We start from the raw sequence: 21844 nt of genomic DNA on the forward strand, positions 1-21844 counted from the left end.
AGACAATTTTCAGGTCTTTCCATAGATTCTCAAGCATATTAAAGTCAATGGGTGGAGACAATCACAAAGACAGGTGAAACAGATCAGGGTGTGACAGCAGCCAACACTCTGCTTGAAAATATGGAGAATGGTACTCAGTAATGTGTTGTATTGGATTTGCCCCAAACATAACACTTTGTATTCAGGACAAAAATGTAATTGCATTGCCACAGTTTTTGCAGTATTACTTTAGTGCCTTGTTGCAAACAAGATGTATGTTTTGGAGTATTTTTTATTCTGTACAAGCTTCCTTCTTTTCACTTTGTCAATTAGGTTAGCATTGTGAAGTGTTATTGATCCATCCTCACTTTTCTCCTATCACAGCCATTAATATCTGTAACTGTTTTAAAGTCACTATTGGCCTCATGGTGAAATCGCTGAGTGGTTTCCTTTCTCTCTGGCATCGTAGTAAGGAAGGACACCTGTATCTTTGTAGTGACTGGGTGTATTGATACACCACCCAAATTGTAATCAATAACTTCCCCATGCTCAAAGGGATTTTACATTTCTGCTTTTTTTTAACCATCTACCAATAGGTGACCTTCTTTGTGAGCCATTGGAACACCTCCCCTGGGTCTTTGTGGTTAAATCTGTGATTGAAATGTACTACTCGACTGAGGGACCTTACAGATAATTGTATGTGTGGGGTACAGCGATGAGGTAGTCATTGAAGAATCATGTTAAACACTATTATTTCAATGGAATAAGTCAATGGAACTTATGTTGTGACTTGTTAAGCACAGTTTTACTCCTGAATTCATTTAGGCTTGCCAAAACAAAGGGGCTGAATTCTACTAAAGACATTTCAGCGTTTCATTTTTATACATTTGTAAAAAATCAACAAACAAAAAAACATTTCCACTTTGACATTATGGGGTATTGTGTGTAGGCCAGTGATTAAAAAAAACGATGTTTACTCTCTGTAGCGCTCATATCTTGCACTTCCTGCTTTTCATAGAGCTGGGCAACAAAGTAGGGGAAACTGAGACATGGGTTGGTTGTCACAGTTCTCCAGACCTGTGTCAAAAACACTTGAGGTGCACTTGGTTATGTTCACAATAAAACCAATGGAATATTGGAGAGCATACTCCAACCTAAATCAAGCATGCCTTAAATAATTTGAAGTATTTTAAAGTCGCTTCAAGATTTTCTTTATCTAAATAGTTGTCTGATAGTATATCTGACAGTTGCTATATCTGAATTGCCAAGTGGTCTTAACCAATATAAAGCAATATAAACACCCTGTCGCCTTAATCCTTTTTAAACCAATTTTTTTAATGGAAATCTTTATTTATTGAGATAATAATCATCCTTACTAATAACAATCTAATCTAATTGCGTACATCATGCCATGACAAACCATATACATTTTGCATTTGCATACTTTAATATACTGGTATAAAAACAACAAAACATTTCCATATGATTAGATTAGTTATGCAGTATCACCAGACATTGTATTTCACTGCAGTACGACCATGCTGTAGTGTAGAATCTAGATGGAGAGATGTAGAGCTGTGGTCCATGTAGCAGGTGTCTGTCAGAGGGCAGTGGGTACTATTGGAAATCCCAGTAGCTATGTCTCACTGCAGCCCCCGGTGGAAGTGGACATCCTGTGGATATCAGGCATAGAGAGGATGTTTCCACAGATCAATATTACTCAGTGGATTTCCTACATCAACTCCCTGAGATCCTACCATCTGTGACATATAGCTCGAGCACATAAGTCCCTGCTGGGCTGGGTTCCAATACTATCCATTGCTCCCTTCCCTCTCTCCTTGTTGATTCCTCTTGTTCTGATGATCGTAAAGATCTGGGTAGGTCTTTTCATTGACGAGGTGTAGTTTCCGACAACAATGATTTGCAGATCTGCAAGGGTAAGTAAACAATGTCAGGGCCTGGGGTAAGGGAACATGTTTTTGGTTTGGAATTGAGCCATAGACATAGAACACCACTCAATGCCTGACAACCACAACTGCCTAGGTTGGCCCCTGGGGGGGGGGCTCTAGACAGTGAAGTGAGTGGGTCTGGTATGTCTCAGTTCAAATAAGGGTTGTATTCGAATTGTCTTGGAATTTCTCTTAAATGTATGTTTTTACCATTTATTTGTTGAAAGTAATAACATTAAAGGCAAGCTCATGCATAGTCGATAATTACTTTTTTTAATCAATTTTACAATATTAGATTTTTGTCCTTCTAGGAAATGTATCCTAGATAAAATTCTAAATCAGCATGAAAGTATGCTCTGTATTAAGGTAGTTGTCAGAGAATCTTTGGGCGGCTGACAGTAGGGGTAGAGGTAATAGCCAATTATATAATGTTACAGTAGGTGACTTTGAGGAGTTGTTTGAAAAGAAAGCAGACAGACAGTGTAAAGTAAAGGTGTCTGAACATGACTCAGATGAGGGTGAGACTCAAGGATTGTCAGGTTAACATGAAGGGACATGAAGAGGAAGACATTGCTAGTTACAGTAGGAGGTTTGTTCGTTGGATAATATGGCTCTAAGATAGGTTTTTTAGGCGTCTTATGGAGGGACACAACAGTTTTTTGTTCATAATGCATTGCTAATGAGGGACTATAAATGTGCTTATAATGCATTATGAAACGGATATTCAAAGGAAGTGTGACCAGCTTTCTCACCTCAACCTCTATGCAAAATGTGTCTTCAAAAGTTTGTTTCGGGTTTAAAAACTCCTCACACCGTAAAGGCATAACTCCTCCCATCCACCAACAAAGTCAATGTAATGTTATCCTTTTTCTGCTCGTCTGAGCTGCTTAAATAATGTATGGATTACCATTTGTTTGGTCTTATCATGTACAGCAGACGTTAAAACATTCCTATGACATGTTCAACAAGTCTTTCTGTCTCTGTTTCCCCCCCAGTGAAATGGATCACAGGTCATACAGCAACTACAGTACATCACGCTGACATAAGAAATACACATCTATCCATTCAAGAATGTATTCAGAAGTAACCGTTGTTGTTTGAAGCCCTTGCTGTGACCTATATCAGTCACAGGAAGCAGAGTGACACCAGACGAGCAGGGTCCCTTTGTTTCTAGTGTCACAGGTCATGCACTCATATTTATGTTGATCTAAAAGGAAAAACAAAACCCAAATCAGCACTCTGAGACGCTTGATACATCAACTACTTTTCACAGTCTCACGTCAGAATTAGATGTTAATCCATGTTTCTCAAACATCCCATTTCGAAGTTGTTCCAAACATCAAATTTCAAAGTGGTTAAGGTTAAATTTAGGCACATTTTTTAAGTTAGGGTTAAGTTTAGGCATTAACTCCAAAATCTCACGCTTAGGCATTAACTTCGAAGTGTTAAGATAAAGGTTAAGGTTTGGGATGGGCTTAAAACAGCAATATCTAAAACAACTTTCTAAAGCTGGATTCAAACTTGCAACCTTTGGAATCAGGGAATCAGATGCTTACTCCCATTCACCATCCCCACCCACAACGCCCTAGCAAAATCAAAACCTTGTTGAAGGTAACAGCGCTCACTGTTGCCCCTAGTGGCCGGTTTCCACGTTCCTCTCCCGATGTCCTCAGACATGGATGGACGTCGAATACTGACTTCTATCACGGTGACCTGGCTGGTTACATATGGCCGGCCCAATGGCACCCAAAAGACACTTAGTGCACATTCCTAATAGGCAATTACCCATTACAATAGACGGGTTAGCTGACAACGTCACAAAAATTATGAGCGTGCTTTGATGTGCCTGGAAGACGTTCCTTGTTATGATTCTGAATGTCAGATAGCTAGCAACAATGACAAGAAGCTGCCAAGTGGGGAATCGTAGGTGGCTCGTTTCATCTTGTTGTATCTTGTAATTGATTCCATGTCTTGTTTTGGCTGATGTCATGTCTATGCTAATATGGCTAAAATTCGCTAGCTAGCTAACCAACAACTGTAACAATGTATTTGAGAGCAAGCAAGTGCTCATTGTACAAACATATTTATGTTTTCAAGAAACATTTGGGGACTAAACATAGTTTACATGTTGTCAACAGTCTAAGCCAACCCCATCTGTTTAACCTCATAGTTGCACACGCGTCGGTTTTGTCGCTAAACAACCAACCCGTCCATATATTTGTGACAAGACTACTATAAAACCGAATACTCAATATAACAACACATGGCTGAAGAAAAGACTGTTAGAAAACAGGGCTGTTTATTTAAGCAATCCAGCCACGGATCATATCATTTTTCTATTCCAGGCACATTAGGGCCATGGTACCGATCCTTTGAACACTTTCAAGGGTGAAGCCAACATGCTCAATGTGTAGCCATCGATTTGGAGCCAAAACATCAGAGATGTGGTGTTTTTTCTGTAGCCTTTAATATAACTTCACAGAGCAGGAAGTGTGTGAGTCATGAAATTTGCCCTGGTTATCTGCTTTCACACGCTCCGGCCAGCCGGCCAACGGCCCTCGGAGAAGGGACGCCTGTGGCGGGAGCAGCTAGAGCTGTTTCAGCTTCACACAAACTTGCACGCTCCCAGCCTTCAAAGCATGAGCCTGTGACTGACACGAGCAGACTTATATACACACGCACGCACACTCATATACAAATGCACACACACAGGCGTGCACACACACACACCACAGACACACACATACACATGCAAGCTGACAGACAGGCATACTCACACACACATCTAGGCATACACAGGCACATGCACACAGGCGTGCACACACACACACACACGCGCGAGTACACACACGCACGCAGACAGACAGACAGACAGACAGACAGACACCAAATGACTTTAGAACTCCTTCATAGTAAGGTTCTCACTTGTAGGGGGGGGGGGGGGGAGAATGTGTGGGGTCAGCTCATATGACCTCTTGCTGCAGCCCCTGTGTCAGGATTGGTCAGAAGCCTCCCACTGGCTCAAAGTGGTTTGGTCAACGTTTTTGTGTGTGTGAGAGAGGAGAATAATTGGAATTGATCTGAATGAACAAGTTTGTCTGAGATTATTCATTGTCTATTCCTACTATCCAGACAATTCAAGAGGGCTTGCCATTCTCTTTGACATTTAACTGATTATGACAATAGCAACATGACTTGTATAATACAGTAGAGCCATCAAAAGGAAGGTACATGGCTGAATGGGAATTGGCATTTAGTGGAAACGTCTAATGTAGGCCTGCTCAATAGTTATCTGTTTATTGTTAGCCAATTTAACTTATGGGAATATTGTATTTTACCAAAAAAGTAGGCCTACTAATGTTGAATAAGGTCGTCAATTACGCTATTGTAACATGCTAATAGCCTTGACTACAATGTAACAGTGTTGAAAGTGTTAATACATTGGTAGCTTTTTAAATACTGTAATTCAAAATTGACACGTTGGTAAAAATCTAAGGAAGAATACAAGTATTTTATTTTGTCCATGTTGTTTCGATAGTAAGACTTAATTCACCTCCGTTCCCTGTTCAAAAGAGAAGAAACGAATATTCGCCCGCCATAACTGGCCGCCATAACTGGTTTGCACCCATATGAAAACATGCATATCTATTTTTAAAACATAGGTCTACATATTCTGTTGGTCATGAATTATTAATAATAACCCATTAATATGACAAAAACGATGGTTGATTTGTTTGGGAGGGTGGACAATTTCCTCCAATATCTCTGTGAAATAAGAAACGTTTGAATAAAAAATTTAATTTAACATGAAATTGCTAAGCATGCATTTATTTAAACTTGTGCACCCGTGTATATGAAATGAAAAATTGCAAGGATGTTTCGAGCTTATTTGGACAGAACAGAAAGGCCTAAACAAGTTGACATGAATAACAAAGTCGGTGGAAAATAGCTTTCAGAAGATCAGAGTTGCATGTAATTGGTGTGTGTAATTGGACAATAAATAGACACCATATTGGCAAAATGTCTCACATGTTTGGCACACCATGACATGAATATTGAGAGCTTGTTAATTATTTAGATTAGAGTTAACGAGACAGGCACGTATGTGTGCTCTCACTTGCTTCATTTGAATTTCCAGTGGTGGAACAGAGGTGATTGGCTCTCTACATTTTCTGTAACATCCGTATCATAAGGTACCCAACATGAGTTGGCTATTTTAGATAAACGAATTGAAACAGCATCCGCATTATGTTCCGTGATATGTAGGCTAAAATCACAATGGCAATAAACTAGGAGAACCACAAGTAAACGAAAACATTTGCAAAGGTGTAACGCATCTGCAAAAAGGTTAAGAAAATGTTGCTTATTCTCTGAAGTTTGTTCGAAGTTATTATATTGTGTCTCGTTAACTCTAATCTAAGTAATTAACAAGCTCTCATGTTTGTGGTAGCCTGATAAACTTTGAGGTGGTGTTATAATAGCATCATAGGCCCAGCACAGTGGAAGATGGTAGATGAGCTCTTGAAATAACAATAACTTCATGAAACAAGTCGAGATTATTTTTGAATGATTGTCTACAACGATTTAAAATGAATCTCAATCAAGACGGCATTTCAAACGGAAGAGTTTTTAATATTATTTAGGACGCTAGCTTCGCAGGAGGCAAAATTGAGCTGCATAAAAATAAATGTGGTCAATTGATTTCCTTCCAAAATAAATGGAATCTTAAAAATGTTGCATAATTTTCACTTAAAAAATGTGGAATCTTTCGGTCACTGAAAAAAAATTTTATAGCAAAGCACTTGTTTTCAATTACCAAAATATAGGCATGTTGACCCTGTCCGAATTTCGTTATTTAGAAACATCGAAATATATTTCTTACCGGGTAGTCCATGCTTTACAGAAGGAGAGGTCCGAAGTCTTGGGCGGTTTCTTTGTGAGTGAGATGTCTCCCCCTGAAGACTTGTCTCTTCAGGCCCTCAGCGCCCAAATGTTGATTGGGTTGTGTATTGAGACGCAGACTGCGTATTCGCCAAGCTGCCAAGACTTATCCTTGTTAGCCTATTATTGCTTCACGTTACCTACTCAATCAAGCTCGAGACGATCTGAAATAGAAAATGTATGGCCTCCAGGTCTCTAGAAACACATTAGGTGGGCTGTTTTTATGGAAAAGTGTGTTTGGTGTGGCGCTCCAGCTGGTGGATTCTGCTATTAGGACAACATTTTCACCAGGCCTGTTAGGAGCAACAAGAGGTCCATTAAAGCATGTCATTTTAGATCATTTATTTTCGCCAATATTTTTTTCTGACTAGAATAACTTTCATAGCATGGGCCCATGAAAATACTGATTGGCTGTGGCTGCAGCACAAATAGGATTCCATAATAACATGAATCACTTTTCCCTCCAAATTAGGTCCATTGTTTTTACTTTCATCGCATGGTCATGAGGAATAACAAGTTATAAACGTAACAATAGCTCACCTGAAAATATGAAATAATCCCACAAGCCAAAATAAAACTACCCTGCACAGTCCATTTGATTTAGAACGGAAGGCTATTTCCCTCGACATCTGCTGAAAGTTTGAAGGGGGATTCGTATCCTTAGTCAATGTGGCCAACTGTGGTGACTTTTCAATTTTTCATCTGCGACCTAAAATGAGCTTGAGCTCTGCCCTGAAGTCGTGAAATCACACGTACCCGCCTCCTCCGTCCCCTAGCTATATACCTCTCTTTGTTTGTTTGTTCAAACATGTGAATTATATTTTCTCGGTGCGGTGGAGTGGTTCTGATTTTCTATAAACGCGCTGGTGCATTTGATGACGGACCACAGCACATCATAAACCGGACGGTCTAGACAAATCTACAATGGCGGATCAAACGTGTCAGTCAACACAATGTTGGCTATCTGGAAAAAAATTGTCGGCTCGGCCACATAAAAAACAAATGTATGTATGCACTTTTCAGCAAGGTATAACATTGTTAATGTCGTAGTCATAGTTGTCCAATTGTTATTGGTATAATGATGATTATTGTTGTTATTGTTATCTAATTGAAAAGACAGGTTGTTGTCCATCTGCCCGACAAATAAGCTATAGCAAAAGTGCACATATTTTCCATGTGAACGCCTACGCCTATAACATGACGTCATAGGCCTAGCTCTCAATGCTCAATTGGCTACAGAAAAGTTTTGCAATAGTTTATCGTTGTGTTTATGAGAGATTCGTAGAACATTGCACTGGTCAAAATAAAATAGCCTAACCCTGTATTGGTATTATTGATTTTGGTAATGTATTATGTACAATTATTGATATAGACGAATATGTTATGTAGGCCTATAATCACATGATGTATCAAGAAACCCATCTTAAACATCCAGTGCTAGGCTACATTTAGCATCTCTTTTCAAGAGTCGTGCCCTCATGATTAATATCCGTCAGAAGTTAATGAGCTCGTGCCTTTGTTGTTCGTTCCAATTCCTGTTTGTTGATTCCAGTGTTATTTCAAGCATCAGTGATCACTCGGGGGCCTTGGCTAAGAGGCAGACATGTATTCAGCAGTTAATCTGACGGGGCATCTTGACTCATATGTGTATTGGAGAGGGCCATTGTTTTCGCTATAGATTAGTCGGGTTAGTAGGCTCGTATAATCGAACCCCAACAGACACATAGACTCGACAAAACTCACACGAATACTTGGATCGGCACAAAAATCGTCAACAAAAGTTTTGAACAATGTATTTACTTCCATTAAATAAAACACATTAGTTTATTTTTTTGATGTTGAAAAAAACGAAACAAAATTCCATACCAAATAGTGTACACAGAGCAAAACCAATGTCATTTTGCAGGAACCTTTGATGCGTCTTTTTATACCCAGGATTGCTACTCTAAATCGATATTCACACAGACATTTATTAATAAATTTATATGTTAGAAACACACAACTGGTGCGTTTAGTATGTACATTCCCTTGGTTGCAAGCAAAACATTATTCCTTTAGGGTTTTCCACATGCTTTGTTAAATTGAACCTTGAGAAGAGAGCAAGAGCATTCGCCTCAATAAACTGGAAATGATATTTAGATATATATATACAACCTTTCAGTCAATTAACGTCCAAAATTCGAAACTTTCAAATAAACACGCTTCGAAAATAAAGTAGGTCTATCCTAAATTCTGCACTCGCGGGTGAAGAACAAAATACTCATTAGCAAAAAATGCCTAATAACTTCCGTTTAAGTTTAAAGCTCCATCGCAGGGTTTAGCTCATTTCAGTGGTTTAGTCTTCTAGTGCCCTTTTGAAAAAGAAAAAAGGTAGTCTATCGTTCCTGTGACTGGGGTTTATGTATTCTCAGGTATTAGACTGGTCTATCCACGGCGTACTGGCAAGCGCTCAGATTTGAGGCCGGATTCTGAACACTGGTGTATCCAAAACTCGAGTGCTGCTTGGCTTTCAGTCTCAGGCTAGCCAGACTGGAGTTGCAAGTGTCCCTGTACACATAAGGGGGGGTCGGCGGGGCGTACGGGCAGGTTGGCGTGGGAACTCCCGAATTAAGAGAGGGGTTGCTGAGGTTGTTCAAGTTATTGAGGCTGTTAAGGCTTGAACCGGGCACGCCAGTGACCGCGGACGGCACCATGCTAGAGGTCATGCTCATTGAAGAGATGGAGTTCGGCGGGGAGAACATCGTCTGCGATGACAAAGGGTTGACATTCATGGAATTGAAAAAAGGGAAGCTTTTGGTAGACAGGGAGGCCGACGTTAGCCCTTTGGCGGCCCAGTTGTTATACGTGTAGCTGGGGTACATATCATCGTAGGGCTGCATAAGTCCATTGAACTGAGGACCGAAGCCGTTCTTGCATAGCTCAGCTTGTTGATTCCTTTCCCTTTTCCTCCATTTTGCTCGCCGGTTCTTGAACCAAACCTACAACAAACAAAAAGAGGAGTTCAGAATTTGATAATTATGTAGGCCTTTAGGCTATTAACGCAACATGTCGGCCACATGTATATTATATTTTATAGCCAACGTAAGTACGACTTGTTGGCTATCCGGTGCAATTCAGAATAATTGATGGGTAGCCTAATTGGTCAGCAATTAACCAAATGTCGTATTTTTTTTACTTCATATGTGTGGCCTTTAGATGCGTCTTAATAAATAAAAATCAGACATAGAACTGTAAATCAATTCAATTAATTTCTCACAAATGACAAATCTTGACCTTATCAGTTTGCAAAAATATACCCACAGCCAAAAGTGTTAACACAGGATATGCTTTAAATATATAGAGTTGTTCTCAAACTTTTAGTTAATTGACGTTATCAAAACAACTATTGTAAAGTAATTTATTTCAAAGCGCAACGCTCCTTGTGATACAATCCTGTGTTGGATTGCAACAGGGCGCAATTGAGTCCCTTTCTCTCATGCAAAGAAATCTTGGTCGATTCCAATATAATCCCAACAACACATCCAGCGTTCCTAACTGTCATTGGACCATCTTAATGTGGTTTCTGAAGGTGTGTAAGCCTATTCCTCCATAGGCAAAGACAAACACGTTAGTGACCTTATTTATACATCACGAGAGTGACAAACACAAAATACAAGCTTTTGCACCTCTTTCACATGAACGTAGTAACACGATTGGTATCTGTCTGGGGCTAATGTCAATAGTCCTAACCGCTAACAGTTTAGCCTGTAGTTATTATTTGTTTTCTAGAACAACTAATAAACAACCTTACTTATCTTGTTATCGGCAATGTTAGATATCTGACAATACTGTGATATTATTCGTAAATATAGTAAATGTGTGAAATTGTTATATTTCAACCATTTCCATTGTATCCACTTAATTTATATTGACAGTAAATCGTACTATTTTACAGTAAAACATATCTGTGTAAAGTGCATGGCCTGTCATTTTAGTTTTTCTAAATAACAATAAATTATAGGCGTAGCCATCTAATGTTTGGTGTTTTGTGACTTGTTAATTGAGTCATATAATTGTAAAGAATAACCAGTCTGAGTATTTTCTTTTAGGCAACCTATTATGTCCTAAGAAAACATGTTCTGGCCGCGCGCAATGAACGTTATGCTTGTGTAATAATTCACGTCCTTGCCCCTACTCAATGTGAGTGGCGCAAATCACCCGAACTTATGCACATAAATAGTGTTTGTTTATTCCCAAGGGCCTTACCCTGACGCGGGCCTCTGTGAGGTTGGTCCACACGGCTATCTCCTCTCTTGTAGACATGTCCGGATAGCGATTCCGCTGGAACGTGGCCTCCAGTTCCTGTAGCTGCTGGCTTGTGAAGTGAGTCCTCTGTCGCCTCTGTCGCTTCTTTTTAGAAGGGTCATCTGAAGAGTCGTCATTTTTGCTCTGGCCCTTTGAGTCTTTCTCTGTGGAGAGAGTAAACAAATGCATCATTCATTGTGATCGGGTCAGTCACAGGCGTGAAGTACCTTCGGTTGATATGAACCTCGTAAAACCTGAACCCATTTTAAATCCTTTGAATCAAAAATCAAATCAAACTTTATTTGTCACATGCGCCGAATACTACAAGTGTAGACCTTACCGTGAAATGTTTACTTACAAGCCCTTAACCAACAGTTACTCTCATGCTAATACTACTAATAATGTTACGATTCCTTATTTTGGAGTGTTGATGCAGATACATGACAAGAAGGTAATATTAAACGTGACTCCAAAACAATGTCAGTATGACATTGATTGTTTTGTTTTATTTGCACAATGTGCCAATGGTAATACTGTACAAATGGTCATTTAAAACGTTGATCTGTTTTGTCTTTCATCGAATAAAGGCTTACATTTCACATTTTAAAAGTATTACACGTATAAAGGTATGCGTAAAGACGTTAAACATGATCACAACAAAAATAGAACTTCACCAGAGTCAAAGGTTATGTAAGTAATGAGAGCGTCAAGTTCGGTGACACCTATAACACAAATAAACCAATTACTGGCACAATCACAATCCGAATATCTGCATAGTCAAACAAAGTGACCCTCTGTCAGTCTGATATGTCCAATGACTATTTGCATTCGTAAAATAATATCTTCCTCGGTCTCAAACTGCCTTTGTTGAGAGGGGCTGTAGGGAGCCATCTTTTGTTTCTTATCAACAGAAAAACGGCCATCCCCTCCTCTCAAAGTCATGTGCTGACAGTATGCACCACGGGATGATTCTTACCTACGGACTCTGGACTGGAGGTGTCCGATACTGTGTGTACCTCTAACCGGTGTTTGGAGTCCACAGACCGCTGCAACGGCTGCAGACTAGAGGCCATTGCTAGTGCCTTGTGGTGCGTGGAAGAGAGTTTAGTCCCGGTTTGGTGGTGGTGGTGGTGGTGGTGGTGATGGTCTAAATTCAATGGATCCTTCATAGAGTTCATATGGATAGGAAAGCGCTCGACTCACTGTCAGAGGCAGATTAAGTTCTCTCAGTGCAAGCAAAAAAAGAGAGACGTCCGACGGATAGCAGAACGTGGGAATCAATGGTGTCAAGATTTATAGCAACGCTTCTCCCTCGCAAATTAAAGTAAAACAAAAAAAAAGACCTTTGTTTAAACTGCTTAAAATCTATTTAGAGGAAACCCAGCATAATTCGCGTCGCAGAAAAAAAAACAGCGTTTTGATTGAAGTAGGGGCAAATAGATAAATCGGGCTGATACTGCTTGCTGCGCGGAGAATCAGAGTGACAAGGACAGGTAGGTGATATTAGATCCAGAGGCATACACACACTACGCCGCTCGCTCTTCATTTCAGCTGTTCGCTGCGCCCTGGCTGGACCACTGTGCCTCTCTCCTATGCCTTTGACGTCACCGAGAGCACTCCCATTTTCTGACAGGCCGTCAATGTAGACATGAAGGTTTGCCCAGCCAACCCGCGCACGGGGAAATAAAATATGTCTGCCAATGTGTTCATGCGGGGTACATAGCTTATTTTTCTTCCAAATAAAACCATGTAAAGAGAGACGGGACGCATAGTGTAGTGTACCGACGATGCACCGAATGCCCATTTTGCAGACCCCCAAGATAAAAACACATACAGTCTTCTTTCTTTCAATGAGAAGTCTATAGTACACCGTTATAAAACACCAGTATTGAAACGCACGTCACTCACGTCGTGTGCATTCTACTCTCAGACATTTACATAAGGATTTTAATGGAAAACATACCCAACTAGGGAAATTGCATCTAACATTCAAGTCATACCAACAGGGGCTCATGATGCATTTATTTGGTCAAAATTGGCTAGCCTATTTACTGTGTTCTTGCTAATCTTATGTTCTCCCCATTGCAGAAACCATGCAATAGAGATCACCTGATGAACTGACCTTCCATAAACAGTCGTCTCCGAGCAATGCGCAAAAGAGCAACGCTATATTTATATGATGGGGAACCCAGGACGCGCTGACCCCAGTGCCGATAGTTCACAGAACGGATGTTGGCATTTTTCAAGTTGTTGGCCATTTCGAGCATAACAGATAAATGATGACCAGCCAAATCAATCACATCAGAAGTCAAGTGACACAATCTAGTCACACATTTAACCTTATTAGTCACCAAACAATTGGGCAAAAATGCAAGGGCCTTGGTTTAGTAGGGCAGTGTTTCCAAAAGTCGGTCCTGGGGACCCCAAGGGGTGCACGTTATGTTTCTTGCCCTTAAACTACACAGCTGATTCAAATAATCAACTCATCATTAAGCTTTGGTTGTTTGAATCAGCTGTGTAGTGCTAGGGCAAACAAAACTGCACCGATTCGGGTCCCCAGGACCGAGTTTGGGAAACACTGGTTTAGGTCATTCGATTTGCTCGAAATTACTCATTTTATCTCGGTGCTTAGCAGGGTATCCTGTGCGCTTAGACCTTTCAGCTGTTCTCAGGAAGTCGACTTGTAGTGCTTTTTAATCTAATAAGATTCTCATTTGCCTAACAATTTGGAATAAGGACTTTTAATGACTTCGAGCTGATTTCCCATTGCAGATAAATGGCCGTATGCATGGGGGTTATTCTCTATGCAGACTTTTGACAGTAGTTGACATGGGACTAGTATTCTTCCCCTTAGGCATGTGCGTTAATACTGTAAATGCAAACAGCATTCAAATGTCCATGGAATAGAAATGAACTGAATATGTAACATGATAGAAAATGATTTGATTGTCAGTCTCCACATATCATATAATAGATTAAATGTATTATAGTCCGTTGAATGCATTGTTAATATCAATACTAATAATACAAAATAACTTTCTTCATAACTACACAAATGCTTTCTAATTGTTTCATGCATACTTTGTATTTAATCTGGATGTAAACCGCAGAATATTTAGACATCACGCATCTTTTCTTCACAATCTCCTGGATATCAGGATATGGGCGCTGCTAATACATTATTGGGCTAATCCCGTGAAAGCCCTTGATATACACCTCATTTGCACTCTTGTGGGAGAGCCGCGCGCGGACCATGGAGCGAGGGAGAGAGAGCTGTCAAAACCACGGGTATGGTTATGCCTCCATCCTCCCTATAGAGTTATAAAAATAACCTTGCGCTGTGTGTTTAGCCACCCCACTGTACACAGCTGTACAATAATATATGCAGTCCTTGAATGAAGATGTGAATGTAGCCTGCATGTCTTCCTTTACATCATTTATTTATTCAGTTTAGGTGAATATTCTCACGCCTGTCTTTTCGTGGGCCCTATATCAGGTGGATTTTATTTGTTTAAATCCCCCTCATATGATTCGGTCAGAGGTTGGGTCTATCACAGGTCATTTGGTGCAATGCAATTCGTTTGGGTCTTATACGTTGTGATCTACAAGTGGTAAGCCCATTGTATTTGAATATGACGTAGTCTCGGGCCTTATTAAGCAATAACCTGCATTCTGCGTTTTAGCAAGGATTTTGTGAACAACTTAACTGTAAAAATTCCCATTGGGCACAGAAGTCAACATCTATTCCGCGTTGGTTCAACGTAATTTCATTGAAATTTCATTGAAATTACGTAGAAACAACGTTTATTCAACCAGGTTTTAATGATAGTACTACCACCACTACTACTACTATACTACTACTACTACTACTACTTCTACTACTACTATTACTACTACTACTACTACTAATAATAATAATAATAATAATAACAATATACTACTATAAAAATTAAAACATTTAAATTGCATTGAAGTCTACATTTTTCTGTAGGCTCTGCAAGCCAAGAAGTTTTGATTGCTCAATTATTTTGCTGAAAGTAATACTAGATTTGCAGTGGATTATCGGTTTCCTCTTCATTTTTACCTTCAGAATGCTTTATCTCTCTTCTGTGGATTATCGCGCGCGATACGCCATAGAGGGCCATTAATTAGCAATTCAGTCAATATAAGGGAGACGACAAGGCTTTTTACATAGGATTAAGGGGACATCAAATTCCTCCATTAGTATATTCCTCCTCACGAATAAGCTTTCATTATACATTTAGTTTTCCCTGGAGTCAATCTGACAAGACCTGAATATATTAAGGCCGTTGTAAAACAGTTGAAAAGGGATCGCCAATAATCAGGTGGCTCGAGTGTCTCTTCACTCTCTTCACTCTTCACTCTTCACGCTCGTCTTTGCATTACCTCATATAATTATGTGTTTCTATTTATCTTATTATTGTTAATCAATGAGGGATCACAACGCCGTCCTTGCTCAAGTTGCTGCTATGGAGAAAAGTAGCCCCACGGGCTGATGCCCGCTTTGCCACTTGATTAGATCCAATATATCATGAATGAAAATAAAATGAGCTAAATTAAAGTTGAGTTGCCAAACTGGTAATTCGTTTAGCACTTCAACAAGATTCGTTTGATGTTATTCCCTAATTACACAATAAATGAAATCCACTCCAACCTTACAGACTTGGCCCAGACGAAATACACTGCATTTTTCGTTATGTGCAATGTAGCCTATGTGAATGTTTTTCTGTGAATATTTCTGTGTATGGATTGAAATGCTTCATCATATTTTGACATGACTGATATGAGCCACAACTTGATGCAAGATGCATTGATATCCACACGAGTGCAATACAAATTACATGATGATACTTTTTAATGGTCGTCCCTTAGAAAATAAGAGTGCCTTATATTAGAGGAAATATAATTAAACTGCCTTTTATTCATAGGCCAAAGGTGGGATATTGGACTACTTGGTAGGCCCTACTTCAAATGAAGAGGACAACATGACAACAACAAAAAAGTAGTCCATATATATTGTCGCGTGTTATCTGTAACCCCTGGCAGTTTAACGAAAGCTGGGTGTATGAAGATAGAATATATGCTTAGGTCTTTCCCTACTCTCTTTCCCAGTGGCGCACTACTGCACATCAACACCCAGCCACCAGGTGGCAATCTAAGACCGTATAAAACCACTTTTCCTCAAAAGAACTGGGCTGATACACCTATATAGGCCTAGACGAGCGTTTCCCAAACTCGGTCCTTGAGATTAGTTGATTATTTGAATCCGCTGTGTAGTGCTAGTGCAAAAAAACAGAACGCGCTGCCTTTGGGGTCCCGAGGACCGAGTTTGGGAAAAGCTGGCCTAGACAGATCTATAATATTTTAGGAACGAAAATGCATCTTATTTTCTGATATGCAAAGGAACCAAAACATGAAATGGTGCTGCTATAGTCCCAGCATCTGTTTTCTGCAGTGGGCGAAATTTGAAGAATTTCACATTCAAGTGTTGTGACACAGTAGTTACACATATATGCTCACCTATTTGTACACAAGTTGACGCAAGCTTGCGGCAGTGGGAGTCCATTATCGCAATTAGGGGAACCGCTTCTGGAAAAGAAAAGGGACTGGATTTAGTATGATAATGCTGAAACGGTTGCATCGAATACACACAACCCTGTGTGCTCAAAATCACGACATTTTTCTTCATGTACAGTCAAGACATTGCAGTATAGGGTCAAAACACAATTGTCACACCTGTATGTTTCAATTGTCACACAATTGTCAGACCTGTATCATTCTTGATAAGGCCTATAAGCACTCCGCTATTTTCCTCAAGCTTTGCCAAATGTCGAACATTTGAATAGGCCTACTGATCATTGGTTTTGAACCCTATAACACTCTTTAAATGCCGTTTCTACAGAAAAGCAATGCAACGGTTCACAGGGTGCTCTGTGACGGGGTTCGTGTAAATTGTTCCGGCGGCATGCAGCAGTTTGGGGCACTGGAAGTTGAGTGATTCCGCAGTAAAATCACGGGATTAGTGTCTGATTGAGATGTCTGTCGGTGGGATATTAAAAAATTCATTATCGCAGCTCTATACTAACTCGATATGAAGTAACACAGATGGGATTTTATTAGGCCAGGCTTCCGACTGTTTGCTTATGATAATTTAAGATGGGAAATTTGCATGCAATCATGCTGTTAACCGTTTTCCCCATTCATTCTCTTTCACTTTGGACCAGCCAGCGCCACACAGAACTCCTACTCGCCTCACCTGCTATATAGTCTACATCTGTGATTTTATTCAAAGGGGTTATACATTGGAGGTTAAGTTTTACATGGTGTGTACCTGGAGAACCCTGGTTTGAGTGAAGCAGGTTCTTGTGTATTTCGAAGTAAAATTAAAGATGGGGTGTCAGGTTGTAAGGTTACTGCAAATCCCTCATGTCATCTAATCAGCGGCAGTAATGAGCTTTCATTCAATATTTCAGGGGGCTCCCCCTCGCTCTGATCCATTACATTGGGTTTGGAAATGGCATTGACAGGGAATAGCAATTTCCAAGAAGTCTCACATAGAAATATGCGGCAGGTGGCCTAGCAGGTAAGAGCCTTTGGCCAGTAACCGAAAGGTCTAGGTGAAAAAGTCGATGTGCCCTTGAGCAAGGCACTTAACCTAAGCTAATTGCTCCTGTAAGTTGCTCTGGATAAGAGTGTCCACTAAGTGACACAAATTTGAGAAATGTACATTTCGAAAAAATATATAAGATTCGTTTGAATTTGGAATTTCCTATGAATTATTTTGCCTGAATAAAATGACATTGCCCTAAAAAAGTAGCAATAGCCTTGTAGCTCATAGACCTGTATGTGAGACATTTTAGAATTTATTGATAATATTCATTCGATACATTTTACTTCCAAATAAATTACAAAGTAATAACCGAGTAATAATTCAAATAGCCTAATAATACACGATTAGGAGGTCTATTTACCTGGTTGTCGAAGTTGATATTCTACTAATTCCAATTGAACTTGCATGCATAGTTAGTGCACATTTGAGCTCCACGATTACAAATAATTTAAATGACTATGTAAGTCTCTCGTTAGGACAACCACTTTACTACTACTAGGCCCACTGCTCCTGCCTCTATTAGGCCTACTACTACGACCATAGACTAACACTACCACCATCAAGGAAAACATAATAATAATAATAATAATAAATAGGTCCATTTAAAGTGGTGTATTGTGATACCATGAGTGTCTAATTATTTTAATGCTATTATTACATTTAGTCTATATTCGTTGTTAGGATAGTTGTGAGCCTAAATGATCCGTATTTAGGTATGTCATTATTAACGTGCCTTTTACTGGTGTAAAATATACATGCAATAGAAAAAAAGGAAGTAAAAAAATCATTTTTAGGACTATTAGCCTACTGTAATAGACATGGAAAGATAATATAAATAGCCCATAATATTTTGATTTAAATCTGATCCAGTTTGAGATTTAGAGTTCAATCATAGCAATATCCGCAACGCAATTGATATATAATCAGTCCAGTAGACCACAACAAATTGTTGAATGATAGTCAACAATAATCTTTATTAATAGATTCTTTATTTCTTAAGGTTGCACCATTCACTTCAACACTACGAATTCAACAGCCTGTCTGTATTATGAAAATGAATAACCATATATTTCTGCATTAATTTGAGGCGCGAGACCATGAAGTCCAATCCATTCCATGTTCCATTCAGTGCTAACGTTACATCATTATCATCAAGCGGACTTACAAGGTGAAACCTGCCACGAACTCACTTATCATGTCCCTTTATCTTACTGCGGTGCTGATGAAATTCACATCAGACTTTCACAGATTACGCCAAAAAGGCTAACCCGAGGTGGAACGAATTCCTTCACTTGCATTAACTCTCCGCAAAGAGTGGCCTTCGCACTTACCGTAGTCGAAGACACCAGCGCTTTACGCCCTTTCTTGTTTTATTCTTGTCTGTTTAAGAGGTAAATTCCACACCGATGGTTCTGCTTATCACCCTTCAGATAAGAACCTGAGACATCGAACTTCCAGGTCCAAAATATTAAAGTTCCTGTCCGCCTCCCGAAGGAAAAAGTCTCAGCGCTACATAGATATCTTATCTTTCCCGCTTATCTGATCAAAACGCGATGCCACGTATGATTGTGTATTATATAAGCGCATACAACCATCTAGCTACAGTGCTTTTAGAAATTGCGAAGCAGGCGCTGTCATTTCAATAGGCCATTCTCTCCTTGGATCGTCTTCAGCCTCAACAACTTTTTTCTCCAGACAGACACCCTAAGAGTGGCGCATTTTTTCTCTCTCTCGAGCTTTGACAGAGCGCGTGGGTGTGTGTCTGCGTGAGTGTGTGTGCCTCGGTGGGTGTGTTTGTCTGCGTCTACGTGCATGTGTAGTTAAAGACAGTGTAAACTTAGAAACGCTCAATTTACAACAACAACGAAATAAAAACTCGAATAAACTAATTGTAATAGAATTGAGTAAAACGTCATTCATAACACATAGCCTACCATTTGTATGTTCTTGTTTTTAGGCCTACATTAATTAAGATACTAGAATATGGAATGAATTCACAGTCTATATATGCTTGCATAAGCAAATAGATCTATATATTTTTTACTCTAAAATTTCCGTTCAAAATAATAACTATTTCTATCTGTCGGTAAGATTAGTGCATTTGAAGCCTGTGTTTATTTTGTGCACTATGTTATTTCAAAGTGAATCTTTTCTTTTCAGCCTACATAGGCTACAGTACATTTGCTGGAAGAGAGCCTAATACATGTTGAAATTTACCAGAAACCACTCTCAAACGCTATATATTCATGAATTGATTAGATTTACTAACCAGCATCACAACAATAAATTATAAAAGTAGAATTTAGTTGACAGGTGCAAATAAGAGGATTGTGAATGTTCATATCATGATAAAAAAAAGAACTGCCATTTGAATCAGATTTACAGTGTCAGTGTTCACATTACATTGTGATGTCTTCAATGTCAATTTAAAACATTGACAAACTATTTGGCAGTTCAAAGTGAATACGTTTTGCGTTACAATTTCTGATGTAAACTCTTGGAGTAACGGGAGTAATATTAGGCCTACGTTTGAATTGACACTTTTTTGGGGGGGATATACTTATTTTGGATTCTTTGGAGAAGCGAGCAGCTGGCTGGGATGCAAATGCTCTTTATAGATCCGTAAGATCCAGACTGATTTTCTATTCGCATCTTAAGTGAGCCAAGCGGACCGGACGTAGGCTACATTTCATGTGCCTAATCCTTCTTTTACATTTTTAGTCATACTCCCATTAAACAAGTAATTAATGCACACAACCACATGGGAATTTCGCTGCAACGAGGCATTAAAGCAAAACATGCACACGACAACGGCCTTATATCTATGCTTTTCCCACATTGTCCCTTTAATTTAGTAATGCGCGCAGAATACCATTACCCATAACATTTGAAACACTTTCCTAAAATGTAGGCCTATAGGCCTTGTGGGTAAAGTATGCATTCGACGTGCATGTCTAATGGTATATTGTAAAGATATGATTCTACCGATGCTATCTATCATTTGCGTGTTCTAAAGCGTCTGAGAATTGCGATAACAACGCAATCGGCAATTGGAGGAGGTTTATATGATCTATGGACACAGGAAATCAATTAGCCTTATTTATGAGAGTTGCATCCCTGATTTCGTCTGCGTCCAGTCATAGGCCCAAAAACATGTCTATAGATAAATTACGAGCACATTCGTAGGCTAGTATGTACTAAGCCTGTAATGCATAATTGATAAGCAGATACATTTTCTGGTCTGTGACGCCCTATGTTAATATCAGGTCACTCAATTATCTGAAGATGACCTATACACACCGATTACATTTGATCTCCGTGTACAACGAACGCGCATGATTTCAAATCCCCCAACGCTGTTATCAAATATCAACCTGGCATGCATCCCTTTGGTACAGCCAGCCCAACCCCGCCTGTCATATCAGAAGGGGAAAAACGGTGGCGTCTTGAGAGGCGCGTTGTTCTACAAACCACGCTTACCTTCATCTGGAGAATAAAGACGAGAGCCTGCCTTCTCTTTCTCACGAAGAAAGGTGCATAGGAATGCCTGAAGTTCAGTAAAAAGGCTGCTGCTAGTGCTATGAAATATTTTGCCTCGGGGGCAAACCGGCGGCTTCTTTTCATTTCAAGCACTTATCGATTCGCTGTTGTCGTCTTTGGCGACGCAGAAGGACACTTGAAAGAATTTCTAATGGGGCTGTGATGGTGAGAAGGGAGGTGACCTGACCAAGCGCGCTCTTCTGATTCTTAACGAGGACATCAACCACTTTGCACACATTCAGCTGCCGACAGCAATACTAGGCCTATTGGTCATTTCAAGGTTTTACTTGTGCACAGGCCGACTCTATGAAACTTGTAGACATGCTCTCCATTTCATGTAGCCTATATGTATGCATTTTATATTCCACTAAATGCATGTCTAATATAGCTGCCATATAACCAAATAGTGGTCACATAATATGGGATTGACAAGCAATTGCTGCACTAATCAAGTCCATTATAGTCTATTAATTGTGAGTAAGGTATAATAAACATTGCAGTGCAAATTACATTTGTACAA

General features: G+C 39.6%; 1 protein-coding gene and 1 long non-coding RNA gene across 4 annotated transcripts; both read right to left on the reverse strand.

The window, feature by feature from the left end:
- Positions 1-1403: 1403 nt before the first annotated feature.
- On the reverse strand, positions 1404-7162 carry LOC139581129 (uncharacterized). Its single transcript, XR_011676150.1, has 2 exons — positions 6811-7162; positions 1404-1908 (listed from the first exon to the last, which is right to left on the reverse strand). It is a non-coding gene; the product is annotated as an uncharacterized lncRNA (long non-coding RNA).
- Positions 7163-8646: 1484 nt separating this feature from the next.
- LOC139581130 (pituitary homeobox 2) lies at positions 8647-21455 on the reverse strand. 3 transcript variants are annotated; one of them, XM_071410588.1, is made up of 4 exons: positions 21265-21455; positions 16695-16763; positions 11115-11317; positions 8647-9847 (listed from the first exon to the last, which is right to left on the reverse strand). In XM_071410588.1, exons 2-4 carry the CDS (start codon positions 16738-16740, stop codon positions 9284-9286), a joined length of 813 nt encoding a protein of 270 aa, XP_071266689.1. In that variant the 5' UTR covers positions 16741-16763; positions 21265-21455; the 3' UTR covers positions 8647-9283. The 3 variants fall into 3 exon arrangements, with proteins under 3 accessions (XP_071266689.1, XP_071266687.1, XP_071266686.1); XM_071410586.1 differs by lacking the exon at positions 21265-21455 and adding an exon at positions 19116-19560; XM_071410585.1 differs by lacking the exons at positions 16695-16763; positions 21265-21455 and adding an exon at positions 12130-12722.
- Between the last annotated feature and the right edge of the window lie 389 nt (positions 21456-21844).

This window comes from Salvelinus alpinus, chromosome 7 (genome assembly GCF_045679555.1).
Source record: "Salvelinus alpinus chromosome 7, SLU_Salpinus.1, whole genome shotgun sequence".
Lineage (NCBI taxonomy): Eukaryota > Metazoa > Chordata > Actinopteri > Salmoniformes > Salmonidae > Salvelinus > Salvelinus alpinus.

Bases quoted from the DNA above. Each gene is read 5' to 3' on its own strand.
- LOC139581130 (XM_071410585.1), bottom strand. From the start codon at position 12,331: ATGAACTCTATGAAGGATCCATTGAATTTAGACCATCACCACCACCAC. The intron at 11,318-12,129 runs GTAAGAATCATC...CTCTCTCCACAG, and splicing joins CTCCAGTCCAGAGTCCGTAG to AGAAAGACTCAAAGGGCCAG. The intron at 9,848-11,114 runs GTAAGGCCCTTG...TGTTTGTTGTAG, and splicing joins TCACAGAGGCCCGCGTCAGG to GTTTGGTTCAAGAACCGGCG.